The 17,833-nt window shown below is 33.8% G+C and overlaps 1 protein-coding gene across 1 annotated transcript in view; it reads left to right on the top strand.

The window, feature by feature from the left end:
• The window catches only part of SCN2A (sodium voltage-gated channel alpha subunit 2), a 123,226-nt gene that overhangs the window by 35,018 nt on the left and 70,375 nt on the right, over positions 1–17,833 (top strand). Inside the window, exons 12-14 of the mRNA XM_074215819.1 lie at positions 1,663–2,010; positions 6,142–6,274; positions 11,726–11,964. Coding sequence (XP_074071920.1) covers positions 1,663–2,010; positions 6,142–6,274; positions 11,726–11,964 — 720 coding nt within the window. The remainder of the gene's footprint in view (positions 1–1,662; positions 2,011–6,141; positions 6,275–11,725; positions 11,965–17,833) is intronic.

The following is a 17,833-nucleotide window of genomic DNA, read 5'->3' as shown; positions in this document are numbered from 1 at the left end:
TTTAATCTTTTCATTGCTTCTAGTAAATGTAAGGCTGAATATTTAATCAAAATATATGTTCATTTCATGAAGACTTTCTAAGTTATCCTTATTATTAAGTACTTCCTTGCTGCTATATCATGTTTTTCTGACCTTCCCAGATAGTAAAAATCAGATAATTTCTGATGGGTAGTAATTCCTCAAATAGCCTATCAACCTTCAGATATTATGAAAATTCTAACTCATGAAACAAGCTATTTAGGAGTCCTAAAAGAATATAAGTTTAGTTACCTGATAGTTTTTTGAAAAAAAATCATTCTTTCACACACACACACACACACACACACACACACACACACACACACATATTTAAAACAAGGAAAAGAAAATCCAATGTAACAAATCACAAAACAAAATATACTTTCTAAAACTATATTGTCATTTGTATATTATGAAGACTTCAAAACAAATTGAAAATTTTTAAATTATCAGATAAATTACAAAGACACTTTGCCAAGTTAAATTGAAAGCTAGAATTGTACCCACTTAAAATAGAAGTATCACAATATACAAATAATTGTACTTAATTTAGGTGACTTTGGAAAAGATCATACCAAATTTGAGCTAGTGATGCTAACTAATTTTAAAAGAAAAACCCCAAAAGACTAGTAATGGATTAAAAATTGGTTTGTCATAACCATTGCCCATGCATAAAGAGATAATTAAATAAATGCTTCTATTTTAACGGTCACTAAAATGAATAAACTATTTAGGAAAATGTTACCAGATCTTTGGATAAACTGGGTCATTCACTTATTGTAAATAAAATACTCTTCAATTTTCTGAGACAGATAGAAGAGAGAAAAGCAGAGAGTGAATCAATCAGTTCTTTCCAGCTTGATTTGTTTTATTTATTCATGAAGACTATAATAAAATATTCAGAAGGAAGAAGAGAAGCAGCTCCTTGTACTATAATTAAATAGATCTAGAAGCAAGATTGATTTTATTTTTCTCAGTGCTAAAATCAGCATCTTCAGCTTGCTGTGGTCAATGGTGATATTTTACTGTGTTTATTTTTATTCTTCAAGAATCTAAATGTAGGTAAGTACTGTACATTTTTCCTTTCTATTGGACTTATATTTGTGATTAGCTTCTAAAGTAAGGGTCATCAAACTCTTTAGTCCTGAGTTATATTAACAAGGCTATGATGTTAAAGTTTAATTAGAATAGCAGAAAGAGATAGGAGGAAAGATGGAACTGTAAGAATCAAAAGACAAAAGAGGGAAGGAAGGAAGGAAGGAAGGAAGGAAGGAAGGAAGGAAGGAAGGAAGGAAGGAAGGAAGGAAAGGAGGGAGAGAGAGAAGGGAAGGGAGGATATGAATAAGGGAGGGAGAAAACAAGAGCAAAAAAAAAGAAGAGGAAGAAAAAAGGAAGAAAGGAAAGAAGGAAAAAAATGGAAGAAATCAAAGATCCATATGGGAAGTCTCAAAGTATTTTCAATAACTTCTTCAGATGTCACATTGTGAGATCCATTCCATAGGTTGTTTACTCCTGTTAAAGAATGTGTTTTTTTCTGCTTGTAAAAATGAGAAGTGTAATTTTATGTGTGTATTTGTGTATGCATTTATACACATATTAAAATACAAGTGCATAATTCTCTTCTCTTTCTTTTGTTTTTACTAGTCTCTGTTGAGCATCCGTGGCTCTCTTTTTTCTCCAAGACGAAACAGTCGTACAAGTATCTTCAGCTTCAGGGGCAGAGCAAAAGATATTGGCTCTGAAAATGACTTTGCCGATGATGAGCACAGTACTTTTGAAGACAATGACAGTAGAAGAGATTCCCTATTTGTTCCACACAGACATGGAGAACGGCGCCATAGTAATGTTAGTCAAGCTAGCCGGTCATCTCGGGTGCTGCCCATATTGCCAGTGAATGGAAAAATGCACAGCTCAGTGGATTGCAATGGTGTGGTTTCTCTGGTTGGTGGACCTTCAGCCCTTACATCACCAACTGGGCAACTCCTGCCAGAGGTGATGATAATTAAAAGTTATTCATAAGAATGTAAGAAAACTAGGACTAGCTTGTTCAGACATGAGTGAATTTTCCTTATTTCTCTGTGTTCCCAAATGTTTAGGAGTTGGGCTAATCAAACTTGAATGCATTATTTCATCTGTTGCTATCAAAAATCCTTCAAGATTGATTCTATAGGTGCTTTTATGACAAGCAAACAGAAGCTTAGAGAGGTAAAATATCTTGAATCCAAAGACAGGATACAAACTCAGACCTCTCCAGAGGCCAAGCCCAGTATTCTTTTCATTATACCACCATACTTACTGCTCTGTGTTAGAAAACTAAGCCTTAAAAGTATAAAATTCAATTAATGCAGCAATTAATTGATTTAAAGACAGAAAAATCAGTTTGCAAAATAATTAGCTAATTTAGCAAGCTGATCATTACTAATAATTAAGCAAAAGGAATTTGTAACTTATGTGAACTAGAATGTTATTTCTGCAGTAACATATTGAAATATGATCTATTGGGCAGCTAGGTGGTCCAGTGGATAGAGCACTGGCCCTGGAGTTGGGAGTACCTGAGTTCAAATCCAATTTCAGACACTTAATAATTACCTAGCTGTGTGGCCTTAGGCAAAAAAAAAACCTAAAAAAAGAAATATGATCTATTGTTATCCATAAACAAGACATTATTTCACCCACAAATGGGCCACATCAATCCTTCATAGAGGTGTCTATCATTTTGGAGTTAACTGATCAGTATACTCAATGACACATTTTTTTTAAAGTGCCACCACATTTTGGTGGCAGAAGTGACTTTAAACTATTGATATCACAAAATCATTTTTTTGTCATGAATTTTATTTAAAATTGATTTCAGTTAGAAAAAAACTATTTCACCATCTTGTCTATTGCAAACCATCTCTAGATATAAATATAGAAACTATTCCAAATGTCACTTTCTGTCCATGCAAAAGTGGAGTTGGAAGAAGATTCTTTTAGGATAGCAAGGCAAAATGCTTTTAGTTATTTCTTTGACAGAGCAGAAATATTCAAATTGAGATATGTAACTGAAGAGACAGGTGGCATAATGAAGAGAGCATTAGACTTGGAGTCAAAAGGATACAAGTTCTATATTGGTTGGGTGACCCTAGGCAAGTGACTTGACCTCAGTTTCTTTATCTTTAAAATGGGTGAATTAGATGGCTCCTGAGGCTTCTTCCAACTCCATATCGATGATCCTATAATTTCGTTCTTCAAACAGTTATTAGCACCAGCAAGCACAAAGCCATGTCCTCAGTTCTGGGGAATCAAAAACAAATTGATCTAGCAAGCATTCATCAAATACTTTCTTCACAGATAGCAAAGAAACAGTGCCTGCTCTTAATAGGTTTATTTTCCAATGAGTCATTTTCACTGATTGCATTTTTTTGTAATAGCAGAACTATCATCAACTTCCTACATTTTTTTTTACCTGATACAAATTAATAATGTTGGGTGCTAAAAATAGATTAAAATCATCAGGTCAATTTTCAGTTATTTCTCCTATGAAGGAGTTCTTAAGCATGAATAATAAAAATAAGTAGAGCTTTTTTCTTCCTATTTTCTACCTAGGGTTTTTCCTAGCCATCAAATTTTCCTGAAAAATACAATCAAAAACTGAGAAAATCAGTACTGGAAAAATCCAGACTTGACAGAGATGAATATTTTTGTCTGTTCTGTCCTTTTCTGACTAGCCATTTAGAGATCTTTTAACCTACTGCAGTGAATGAAAAAAAAAAGATTACTGTGAAAGCAAACACAGCTACCTTGACTGATGACTAAAAGTCATATTTACATTTATGAAATGAGGAAATTGACTAATCTATGAGTAGCAAATGAGCAAAAATCATTCATAAGCCTATTATTTCTTAATATGGAAGTTAAGACAAAACATTTGAAAGAAATGTAAGGCAGATTGGAAGCAATTTGGGGTTGGTACTCAAAAGTAATATAATATATATGTATGTGTATGCATTTTTTCTTATATCAATCTATACTTATATGTGTATATATATATATATATATATATATATATATATATATATACACACACATATATTTCTGTATATGTATTCCTCTCTCAAATAGGGGCAAATGATCATTGAACTAGGATGAAGATATAGTTTTTCATAGTAGTTGGGTAGATTAAGTGGTTTTTTTCAGTTACTTTTAATGCCATTTATTTTCTTAAAAAATAATTTAATTAACTGAAAAAAATACTAGTTCCAAAGACAAAATTAAGGTTCAGCTTTAGCTAAAATCATATTTCATGTATCATATCAGGGTTATTTATTTGCTTTGTAGCTTTGCTTAGTTTTTAGATTTGACTTTAAATTTTATGTGAAAAGACTGGTATAGGCAAACATTCCCAAAGAAAGATGTGGTCTAGAATTTGTACTTATCGGGATCATATAGAAAAATAAGAATGGAAAATAGCATTGTCCTTTTACCTAATGAGGAAAGAACTAATAGATGACCCTATATTCATGATGAGTAGTAGATCTAGATTTGAACTCCCCCCCCACTTGATTCCTTCAGAGTAGATATGTGGAATTTCTGAAGTTTAATTTTGGCATAGGAAATAGTTTTCATTTGTATTAAATCATAGAAGTACAAATCCATATTATGTCAAAAATATTCATAGAGACATATCAAAAGAATATCAATTATATGTACCTATATATCAATTACATGATATATATCATATATATGATATATATATATTGCTCATTAGATATAATTGACATTCTTTTAAAATGTATTTCAAATTTAATTTAGGATTTTTGCAAGGAAAGCATACTTGTATTATCACTTCCTTGTTAAACAATGCAAAAAGCAGTTTGTCAAACAAATAGTTCAATTATATATTTTAGTTTAAATAGTAATACTTAAAAATATTATCAATAGTTAATTATATATTTTTCTTTTAGATGTATTTTTATTTGTTGAATATTTCCTAATTAAATGTAAAAAATTTGGCATTCATTTTTTAAAATTTTCTTTTCCCACCTCTCCTTTCTCTCCTTCTTCCCATTCTTCTCCCCTCCTTGAGAAAGCAAGCAATTTTTAATATCAATTAAACATGTGGTCATACAAAACATATTTCCATAGAGATTAAAAAATAAAATAAGAAAATAAAGTATGCTTCAATCTGTACTCAAAGTTCTTTAATGATTCTATGGATAAAATAATTTTTTTCTGTGGGAATATTAATGGAAAGCAAAAAGTCAACTTTATAAATCCCTTTTATAATTTGTACTAAATCATATAAAGTTGATTTTCTTACATATATCTGATCATTTGATACAAGACAATAAACCAAAAAATAGCAGTAAGTTGCATTATATACATATCATGATAAGGCAAGAAGATAACCTCCAAAAGCCTTCCCACATAGTCTTAAACATTTCTTGTATTTTGCTTGGCTTTCTGTATTGGTAGACCAAGAGGACACACTATTTGCTTACTCCGTAGAATCCCATGAAAACGAAACCAGAAAGAAATAACTAAGAAAAAGCAAATTAGGCCTTATTTTAAATTGCCTGTATCACCTTTTTTGGTATTAGTCTTATACCTAACTAGAAACATTCTTAACTCTTTTAGCTCTGGAATTACTAGGCCAGTGCTTATAGTCATGTTAATCTTTCTCTATCTTCAGTGAGAACTACCTGGGAACATCCTGGATGGATGAAAATCATTTATATTTTGTAAAGGTTTCCCCCAAATGCCATCGATTTGCATCTCAGTGGTCCAGGATTTATCATCCTATGTTAAAAATTCAAAAGACAGGGCAGCTAGGTGGCACAGTGGATAGAGCACCGGCCCTGGAGTCAGTAGTACCTGAGTTCAAATCCGGTCTCAGATATTTATAAATTACCTAACTGTGCGGCCTTGGGCAAGCTACTTAACTCCCTTGCCTTGCAAAAAAAAAAAAAAAAACCCAAAACTCAAAAGACATTTCATAAAGCTTGATTTAATGAAGTGCTCTGCTTTGAAATGGCATAATACATATTCTCTCTGAGATGCTTTTGTAGGAATGCTGTAGGGTTTGATTGATTTTCCTGTGCTAGAGGATGATGGCTCTTTGATTTGGCATATTCTTTTCAGGGCACTACTACAGAAACAGAAATAAGAAAGAGACGATCTAGTTCTTATCATGTATCCATAGATTTACTAGAAGACCCTTCCGGAAGGCAAAGAGCAATGAGTATAGCCAGTATACTAACAAACACGATGGAAGGTAGGTAAATAGTTTTAAGATTTAATTTCTTAATTGGCAATATTGCCCCACCCATTTGCTTTTATAAATTATGAAAACTATTTCCAGACTTGTTATTTCACATAATGCTTTGCATCTTTTACCATCAATATGTGCTCTCTGGTAAAGATTCCCCATTTTAGTCTCCAGGAATTTACTGCAGATTGCAGGTAAATGTAATTGTTTTTGTTTTTTAATTTTTGTTTTTTACCAGATAAGGTTCTGTAACAATAATGTGTTTTAAGGATAATGCAAAAAGTTGATTGATAATAAATGTATTTTGAGGATGTTAACCCAATAAAGTTACGTTCGACAGATGCAACTTGAGCTATGGGCATTGTTTTATGCAAAAAGTATTAGTTAATTTTCATGTATATAAGGATTTAAAGTTAGCCCAATCTGAAATAAAGATCTCAAAACTAAAGAGATATTTTTTTTCTTTCAGCTGTTTTAGAGTAGATAAAGTGTATTTGATGGGTTGCTATCCCATACCAGATATAATATTTTCCTAAGAGATTCACTTTTAGTGACATTTTCATTTCATTCCATATTGTAAAGGGGACTCAAACTTTGCCTCCCACTACTTTGGGAATAATTCTATGTGTAATACATATTAACCTTTCTTATGAGAAGCAAAATGGGTTTTAAGGGCATATGTATGTATATGTGTATACATGTGTATTTGTTTGTATGTATTGTTCTTATAGTAAATGCACTTTCTCACAAAATCAAGTAGATTCTTGCGGGATTAAAAAAAATTTTTTTTAATTGTCAGAGGCCTAGAAGTCACAACCATAAAAATCCTAGAAGTGTAGCTATATAGTATTTATCACAGCCATGTAATCGATATTACAAGTCCCAGTTTTCTTAATGTCCTAATGCAGTAACAGAAATCTTTTCATTGATTTCTACTGGAATATTAAACTCTAGTACATTCTTCCCCAACCTCGCCTGCCATTAGCTTGCACTCCTTCTCCTCCCCCAGCTGCCAGTAGCTTGCTCCTCCCTATCCCTCCAGGTAAAGTCTTTTGAAGATTCTCTGGGCTTCTGCTCCTTGCCATAGCAAAACCACTGAGAGGAAGCTGCCAGTGGTTCTGCTACCGATGTCAGCAGCATGGCAGGAAGTAGAGAAGGAGACAGGGTAAGTCAAAATAATAGTAATACTTTGCACTTTCAATGCTATTAATTTTCAGTAAACATAAGAAGTTATTTAGAAATAGCACCAAAGGATTGGGCCCTTTTAATCATTAAAAGTTATAGCTTTCAAAAGGAGTATACCAAGAATTCACTCATTTGGAATCTATAAAGAATGGAGCATAGGATGGAAATATGGCCCAGAAATCAATATCTCATCTCAGACAGTGAGCTGAATCCTGAATGAGGCACTGAGAGAGATAGGAGTTTAAATAAGAAACAACCTTTCCCTCATGGAATTTATAATAGAGGGGATAAGACACAACTGCAGATGGTATCATGTAAGTGTTTTGGAAAGTTAGAAACAGGTGGCCAATGGTGACCTCTTTGTTCACATTTTTCTAAGAGCAGAAACTTTTACTTTACTGATCACTAACTTTTTCATGCTGTTTTTCATTAGTTATGCAGAGAATCTGATTCTTCCATAACACTAACATTCAAATTTTTCAAACTGAAGTTCCTAACAGGCTGTGTGTCAGGAAAGTTGTTGACATCTAATTCTCATATCCATGATCTAAACCTTTCTGGCTCCTCAGAAATAGTGGAATGATAATGTTGTGTTTGTGTAATTTGATTGTTTGAAAATATGTTCCTTTTATGTCTAATCTTGGACTTGTTTACCTTTATTTTGTTCAGTGGGACTTTATTAATCTACTTATCTTCCATCTCCCCCATCCCTTTTTTTCTATTACTACAGTCAAATCTTAATTATCTAGGATAATAAAAGGGTACAGTAGCATAGTTGACACTAAAAGAGCAAATAATTCAAAAATTGTTTAATTTTAAAATGCATCACATTATTTTTCTTTGGCTAATATTAAGTTTAGCTTGTATTTCTTGAATATATATATATATTATATATATATTTTAGAGAGTTAGAAAGCAAACAAGTAAATTAGAAGCACTTTGAGTGGAAAAGATTAAATATTTACTGCGGTTGATTCATTGTATGTCTAATCCACAGATAATTGAGAGATGGCTGTAGTCTTTTGCCAGTTGTATTGTTTTATATTCACTTTGTGGGTTGTATTATACAAATATAATTTATTCTGGTTCCCAAATTTACCTTGTATAAGGATAAACAGAGCTTGATCTGTAGATGCAATGCTGGATTTCCCTATTTGATCTTTTCTTTCTTCTTCAAAATTTATATTTTTTTTACCAAATGAAAAGCAGGTGATGAGTTTTCAGAATTTTAATAGTGTACTAGAAAAAAGTAAATGAAAATATACTGAAAAGGATGATTTTATGTTTTTTGTTTTATGTGAATAGTAACAACTGTTGATAATGTCTAATGATGCATTATACTTGAGAAAATTTTAAAATAGTAAATGGACATCCATCCATTAATCAATGTATAGTACCAGGTAACCATATGAATTCTAGAATATAGTCTATAAAATGAAGGCTATATGATATCTATAGGCTCTCACTAACTGTTAAAGATGGTTTTACCAGTTAAAATTTTTCTTCTTAGCTAGAATAAACCTTTAGGTTAAAAACTTCGACATTTGAGGAGGCAAGAAATTTGTAGACATTTAATAATTCTACATACTTCATGTATTTAACAAACATTTATTAAACATCTACTGTGTTGGCTAATCAAAGCACTGTGTTAGGCACTAAAAAGTAGATTTATGCTTATATAGAATTACTTGTCACTTTAACACCTGTCATTTTATTTGATTTTGACAAAAAGGAAGCCAAATAATTCAAAACCTATCTCACAGATAAGGGGACTAAACCTCAAAGATCTTAAATGATTTGTCACAGATCATATAACTAATAAATAGTGGAATACATCCCAGGTTTGCTAACTACAGGTTGGTTTTTATAGACACAATGACATCTTTTGGAAATTGAAGATTTAATAAGTGTAATTAACAGCAGTTAGCTAACTAATTGTGGCCTCAATTGTTCATTTTATATTGTTGTGCTTATAGTGAATCAGTAGATTGAGAGTTTTGGTTTCGAATGTGACCTATCATAGTTGAAGAATATCAGATACATTTTGTTGGGAATGCACTGTAGGTTTGGTAAGAAGTACTGATATAAATTAAATTGTTAGGAATAATCATCTGTTAGATGAAGATATTGGATAGAATTAAAAACAGATGTGGGACTTCCTCCCATTCAACCTGTTAACAAAAACATATTAAACATTACATGTCTGGCCCCGTGCTTGGCTCTAGTAGTATAGAGACAAAAACTAAACGGCCACTGTTCTTAAGGATTTTACATTCTATTGAGGGAGGTAAATGTATCCATGGATGTGTTGCAGACTTATCAAAATTATCCTCACATTAGTCAACAATCTTCACTTGTCAACCACTCCTCAGCCTGCTACTTGATTCATTTTTGTGTTTAAATCTTACTATCCCGAACTCCAAAGAAATCCAAAAGCATGTTTCTTCATAAATTATTAAAATTTTATCATATGTCTAAATCAAGCTCAGAACCCCTAACAGTTCATCAAATAGTATTTATTCAATAAACTAGACATACCTCTTTTCCAAATTGTGGTTACTTATGTTTCTCACAATCTCCTAGTATTAAGTAAATATTAGAGTTATTGAATATAGAATGTATTGATAATTGTATAATATAATATTATATAAGAGCTAGAATATTTAATAAATTATAAATGTATACGATATGTTCTAAAAGTTAATAAACAAAATCAACAGACATTTTTAACAGTATTTTCTCTGACAATATGTTCATTCACCTCAAGCCTCTTCACTTCTGAGAACAAAGTCCCACATAATTTAGTTCACTCAAGATAACAAAAAAAATTTTTTCTTTGCAAGATAATTATTACAATAGTTTCATAAAGAAAGACATCTGGGGCAGCTAGGTTGCACAGTGGATAGAGCACCAGCCCTGGAGTCAGGAGTACCTGAGTTCAAATCCGGCCTCAAGCACTTAATAATTACCTAGCTGTGTGGCCCTGGGCAAACCACTTAACCCCATTTGTCTTGCAAAAAACTAAAAAAAAATCTATTTTCTTTCTCTTTGTTCTCTCTGTGTCTCAACAGATGTGACAGAAAAAATTTTTTTCCTGGTCTCTCAAATCCTCATTCTTAATAGTCTCTCTCTCTCTCTCTCTCTCTCTCTCTCTCTCTCTCTCTCTCTCTCTCTCTCTCTCTCTCCAGACTCATCCTTCATAAAATTTTCTCTATAACATTTCTTCATAAAATAAATTTTTAACAAGATGTTTTCCCTCATCTTCTTTATGCTTTTTCTCATAATCCTCATTAATCAAAGATAATCCCCACATTCTCCCTTTAAGTTTAGAGGAAGAAACCCATCTAATAACAAGTTAAAATAATAATTCCTAGCTTCTCAGGTTTTTAAAGATAAAGCAATGATTTTAACAGCCTCTGTAGGATATAAGATTTTGAAGCTACATAGGCATATAGTAAGTAGATTTTAGAAAGAAGCTTAAGGAGATAAGGAAAAGTCTTAGGTAGAAGATAGCACTTGGACAGGCATCCTAAAAAAAAATTCTATAAGATAGAGGTGAAGAACCATAGCATATAATTTAAGAGTTTATTAATGAGACAACTAATTTCCCCATCAATTTGTATTAATAATAGAAATACATAGACTTCCAAATGCTTCCATTGTTTCTTATGGTCTCTATTTAGCAATGAAACGTGGAATGTGCGTGTGGTAGGTAGGAGAGGCTTAGAAGGCTTAATGTGCAAATCTATCTTGAGGCCCTGATTTGTAAGTTTCTGACTTTGGCATGTTGTGTCATTCTGTCTTGTTTAAAGAACCAATAAGTACATTTTATCTAAAAATCAAAGATTTAGAGTCACTAGCTAAGTTTTAGTCTGTCTTTTGTGAGTCAATATCTATCATGAAAAATAATCCAAAACAGAGATGATCTTGTACTTACTCTCAACATAAACACTATTTAGTTTTTATTGTTTATTTTTGTTGCAAAATTAAAAATTATTGTATGATAGTTGAAGGCTACAAATGGAAATAATAAAGGAAAAAAATATTGTTTTTTTCCATTTTAGAATTCTCAGAGTATTTCAGATATTGCCAACCCACCCACAATACACATTAATATCAGATTACCACAAATCCATTTTAAATTTCAACCTGCTTTCATCTCATTGCCTGAGTTCTCATTAACATTTCTTTCCTTAAGTTTTAACCAGAGGCTGTTTAACTTGAAGCCTATCAAGTACTATATTCATGGATAATCCTCCTTTTTTCTTCCAGAACTTGAAGAATCAAGACAGAAATGCCCACCCTGTTGGTATAAATTTGCTAATACATGTTTGATCTGGGATTGCTGTGAACCTTGGCTAAAAGTGAAACACATCGTCAGTCTCATTGTGATGGACCCATTTGTTGACCTGGCGATTACCATCTGCATTGTCCTGAATACTCTGTTCATGGCCATGGAACATTATCCTATGACTGAACAATTTAGTGGTGTTCTTTATGTAGGAAACCTGGTAAGATTGGTTACTTGAGTGAACTTTTTCTCTTTAAACGCTAATGTCCTACTGGATTCCATTATTTATTTTTCAGATTCAAATTAAATTTTAAATTACTGGCATAGTTAACCAATTATATCCATGAGAGCAAAAAATGTTTAAAATTAGTTTTACTAATATGTATTTGTGAAGTCAGTTAAAGATTTTTCAATAACATACTCCTTGATTAGGAACCAAAATAAATTGTCTCAGTTATATAGGTGATGACTAATATCTGAAAATTAATTATGATACCACAAATTCTAATAAAACTTGGAATATTTTTATCAGAACATATCTGCAATTGCCTGTAGGCTAGAAACTATTCATATCTTGCTGACCAAGAAGTGACTTGGTGAAAGATGATTAAAGTTAAGTTTAACTTTGTGTCCATGAAACAGAGTAAAATTAATGTGTCCTTGAAACCATGACCTTGATTTTAATAGTATTAATCCCTTATTCTGTGATGACCAGTCCTAGAACAAAGGAAGTAAACTTCAGTGAAAGAGCAGTAGCTCACAAATCAGGAAGTAAAAATCAATCAGAATTGCAAACACACTACTTACTACTTGTATAGACTTATACAAAATAACCTAATCTTTCAGTGCCTTGAATCTGTAATAGAGAGCTAAACTACATTATTTGGGGGGGGCAGTTTGGTTTTTTTGGGGTTTTTTCCTGGTATATTTAGTTTATATTATTACAGTAATCTTGATGTGAGAGTAAACATTAACCCCCCCAAAAAAATATGAGAAACCTCAAAAAAAGTGAGAAAGGCAAAAAATAGTGAGAGAGAAAAAAAAGAGAGAGGAAAAAATACTTCAGTTTGTGTACAGATTCCAATGGCTCTGTCTCTGGGATGAGTTGCCTTATTTATCATAAGTCTACAAAGAAGTTGCTTCAATATTTTTTCTACAGTTGCTATTACCAGCTGTGTTTTCCTCCACTCTATTTCTTCCCACTCTCATTTATTCTATTCTCTCTCTCTCCTTTCACCCTGTCCCTGCTCACATGTGTTGTATCTGAGTTCCCTCTCCCATGATCTTTCCTTTCTTCTATCACCTATTTCTCCCTTCCCTCCCCCCCATTCCCCTTTATCCCATCCGTTTCTTCTCATTTTTCTCTAGGGTAAGATAAATTTCCTCACCCTATTAAGTGTGTATGTTATTTCCACTCTGAGCCATTTCTAATGAAAATGAAGGCTCACTCATTCCCCCTCCCTTCCCTGCTCCACTCCATTGAAAAAAATCTTTTTCTTGATTCTTATGTGAAATGTCTTAACTCCTTCTTCCTCTCCTTTCCCTTCCTCCCAGTATTTTTCTTTATCATCCATTGACTCCATCTTTTTGCTATATTATACCATTATATTCAGTTCCTTCCTGTGCCTTGTCTATATATGCTCCTTCTAACAGCTCTTATAAATGAGAAAGTTCATATGAGTTATCAGTATTTTCTTCCCATGCAGGAATACAAGCAGCTCAACATCATAAGTTCCTCATAGTTAGTCCTTCTCATCCACCCCTTCCATGGTTCACCTGAGTCCTGTACTTGGAGATCAAACTTTCTGTTCAGCTCTGGTTTTTTCAATAGGAAAGTCTGAAAGTCCTCTGTTTAACTGAAAGTCCATCTTTTTCCCTGAAAGAGAATGTTCAGTTTTGCTGGGTAGTTGAATCTTGGTTGTAAACCAAGATCTTTTGCCTTCTGGAATATCATAGTCCAAGCCCTACAAGTCCTTAATGTAGATGCTGCCAGATGCTATGTAATTCTGGCTATAGAGCCACGGCAGTTGAATTGTTTGTTTCTGGTGGCTTTTAGTATTTTCTCTTTGACTTGAGAGTTTTAGAATCGGCTATAATGTTCTTGGAAGTTTTTCTTTGGGATCTCTTTCAGGAGCTGACCAGTGAATTCCCTCAATTTCTATTTTACCCTCTGTTTCTAGGATCTCAGGGCAATTTTGCTATATTATTTCTTGAAAAATGAAGTCTAGGTTCTTTTCCTGGTTGTGACTTTCATTTCATGTAGCCCAATAATTTTTAAATGATCTCTTCTGGATCTGTTTTCAAGGTCAATTGTTTTTCTAATGCAATATTTCATATTTTCTTCTAATTTTTGTTTTTTCTGGAATAGTTTTATTTCTTCCTGAGGTCTTGAAAAGTCATCAGCTTCCATTTGTTCCATTCTGCTTTTGAAGGAGTTATTTTCTTCAGAGAACTTTATTATCTCCTTTTCCAGCTGGCCAATTCTGCTTTTTAAGGCATTCTTCTCCTCACTTGCCTTTTGTGTTGCTTTTTCCATTTGGCCTAAACTGGTTTTTACCATGTTATTTTCTTCAGTATGTTTTTGTATTTCTTTCACCAAGCTGCTGATTTGGTTTTCATAATTTATCTGCATTGCTCTCATTTCTTCTCCCAATTTTTCTTCTACCTCCCTTAATTGCTTTTCAAAGTCTTTTTTGAGCTCATCCATAGCCTGAGCCCACTTTCTATTTCTCTAGGAGGTTTTGGGTACAGAAGCTTCAATTTTGTCATCTTCTGACTCTTCCATGGGACCAAAGTAATTTTCTATAGTCAGATTCTTCTTTTTCTTTTGTTTGCTCATTTCCTCAATCTATGACTGATTTACCACACTTTCAAGACTTGGCGGGGTGGGGTTGGGATACCCCACTGGGACCTTAATTTCTCCAAGATCTTATGAGAGACTCTGAGCCCAAACCGCAACCTGGATTTGAGTGTGGGCAAACAGCTCTGGATGTGCTGGGTGGCTCTGCCAATTCTCTCTGCAGGTTCTTACCACACCTGCTCTGAGGCTGATGCTTATTCTGCACTCACTCTGGTGAAGCAGAGTTCTCTCACCACCCCTTTAATCTGTTCTGGGTGATACCAGCCAGGAGGTCTGAAAACCACCCCCTCTGCCATGGACCCAGATGCCCCAGGTATCTAGGCACTCTGCCCAGATACACTCCTAGAGGCTTGTTCCAATCTCTGGTCCTGGTGAAACAAACCTTTCTGCGGAATTTATAAATTGGCTTGGACTGGGAAGTTGTATCATTCTTACTATGGGTTCTGCCCCTCTTAATTTTAGCTATAGTCATAATTTGACAGCTTTTGGAGTTTTGGGGGTAACAAGTTTCTGGGAATTGCTGCCTTCACACTGCCACCTTTCTCTGCAAGACTACATTATTTATAAGAAACTTTTTGGTTTTAAATCTATTTCCTCTCCCACTTTATATCTGACCTTATTCTCCTATAATCAAATGTGGCATTCTCTTCCTGGTGAATTGACAAATTCTTTGACTGATTTAGCTGCTAACTCCTTTGGAAACCATGTAGATACAACCTAACATTCATGAAACCAGCAATTTTAAGGAGTATAAGTTTGCTTGGTGTTGTCATTTGTAAGTGGTAGAAAATGAAAAAGAGAAGGGTTGCTGATGCCAGCTGGTAATGAAGCAGTATTAATAATTATCATCATAATAATAAGTAGAATTTATATAGTGTTTTAAGGTTTGTAAGATGCTCTAAAAATATGTCATTTTGTCCTCACAATAGCCCTGGGGAGGGGGAAGTGATATTATCTCAATTTTACAGGTGGGGAAACTGAGGCAGACATCAATTAAATGACTTGCCCAAGGATCACAAAGCTGAGGGTAGATTGGTACTCAGATTTCATTCCAGACTGCAGTTTAGCATTCTAGCCACTGAGCAACTGAGTTATCTCCCTAGGGGCTACTGAAAACACCAGAAGTCCATGCACATATACTCAGTTCAATAAATTAACCATTCCATAAACTATATCCCAACTACTGTCCTAGGCACTGTGGACACAAATAGAAAAATAAATGTTATATTCTGATGGAATACAAAAATTCTTATAGAGAAATAAATACGGAATATAAACACAAAATAAAAATACAGCCACAATGCACTATACCTACTGAGAGAATCAGAAAAGTCTCTTCAAGGAGGAGGGATCTGAGTTTCTTGAAGGAAACTATTGATTCCAAAAAGTGAAAGTGAGGTGAAAGAGCATTTCTGATATGGAGGAAAACCTGAGCAAAATCGCAGAAATCAAAGTTGAACTGTTGTGTGTGGGACACTAGCTAATAGGTCAATTTGCCATGATTACAGTACATTAGAAGAGTGATATGAAGTCAGCATGGAAATTTCTCTCAGAGCAGATTGTAAAGGATTCAAGTACCAAACAGAGGAGTGTGCATTTTATCTTAAAAACAATGGTGAGCCATAGGAGCTTCTTGAGTCAGACAGTGGCATGATTGGTCCTTCTTTTTAAGAATATCAATTTCATAACTCTCTGGAAAATATATTGGAAAGGGGACAGGGTCTGAATATAGGAAGGAACACTTAAGAGGCCATTACAATATACATATAAAAGTTAATGAAGGTCATAACCTTTATAGTACTTATGAGAAGAGATATAAAAGAAGTTGGAGATGTATGATCTCTAAGATGTAGCAGTGTGATATTGAGATATGAGAGGTGACTGAGAGAGAAGAGTAAAGGATAATCCCACCTTGTAAATCTGGGTAGCTAAGGGGTAGCTAGGTGGCACAGTGGATAAAGCACCGGCCCTGGAATCAGGAGTACCTGGGTTCAAATCTGGTCTCAAACACTTAATAATTACCTAGCTGTGTGGCCTTGGGCAAGCCACTTAACCCCATTTGCCTTGCAAAAAAAACCCTAAAAAAAAAACCCTGGGTAGCTAGAAGAATGGTGGTGCCCTCCACAGAATAATGAAGTTAATTGGAATAATAGATTTATGGGGAAATATAGTGAGTTCTATTTTTAACATGTGTGAGCTCTCTGTGGTACATCCAGGTAGAAATGTAGGAATGAAACCAGAAGGAGATGATAACTGGATATGTACATTTGGGGGTCATCTGCATTAAAATTATAGTTTATAGGTTCATAGATTTAGGACAAAAAGAGACATTTGAAGTCATAAAATGCAGCCCCCTCATTTTACAGATAAGGAAGCTGAGGCCCAGAGAGGTTAAATGAAGTTCTACAAGGTTTGCACAGCTAGCAAGTATTTGAGGCAGAATTCAAATGCAAGTCTTCCTAAATCCTAAGATAAATCTACTACACCGCTTTTACTCTAAAATTAAACTCTCTTATAGAGAGGAGATTGAAGTAGAAAAAGAATCACTATGACAGAAACATGTCATAACAATTGTGCAGAATATGCAAAAAGAAAAGATGATTATATAGTATAGTATTATATAGAATAGAGAGATAAAGAAGGAGGAAGACTCAGAAAAGTCACTGGATTTAGTAAAAAAGAGATTATTGGTGACCTTGGAGAGGACAGGATTTTTTAATTAAGATATATAGACAGAAACAAGAGTGCAAGGGATTAAGAATTGAGTGAGACATGAGAAAATCAGCAGACTTTTTCTAGGAATTTGGCCATTAAAGGAAGAGGAAAGAATATAGGACAATAACTTGAGACAATAATAGTGACAGGATATGCTTCTTTTTCAAGATAGAGTAGATAATAATGTTTGTCCTTCATTCTCAAAGAAGACCATGACAACAGTGAAAGTGATGCCATGACAAGCACATGAATTGAATTTGAGTGAGGGGGTGCTATACTAAGTCACCAGCCTCACTTTCTCCTCTAGAGCCATCTGGGTCCAGTGGCCAGATATGAATTAGATGACTGGACATGGCCCTGGATGTGAGGCAGTCAGGGTTAAATGACTTGCCCAAGGTCACACAGTTAGTGAGTGTCAGAGGCTGGATTTGAACTTTCAGACCAGTGCTTGGATTCCAAGCTTGATTCCAAGACCAGTGCTCTATCCACTGTGCCATCTATATGAGCATGTTTA

Source organism: Macrotis lagotis, chromosome 1 (genome assembly GCF_037893015.1).
Source record: "Macrotis lagotis isolate mMagLag1 chromosome 1, bilby.v1.9.chrom.fasta, whole genome shotgun sequence".
NCBI classification, from domain to species: domain Eukaryota; kingdom Metazoa; phylum Chordata; class Mammalia; order Peramelemorphia; family Peramelidae; genus Macrotis; species Macrotis lagotis.
Note: the sequence above shows the minus strand (reverse complement) of the source record. Positions and strands in the feature narration are given on the sequence as shown.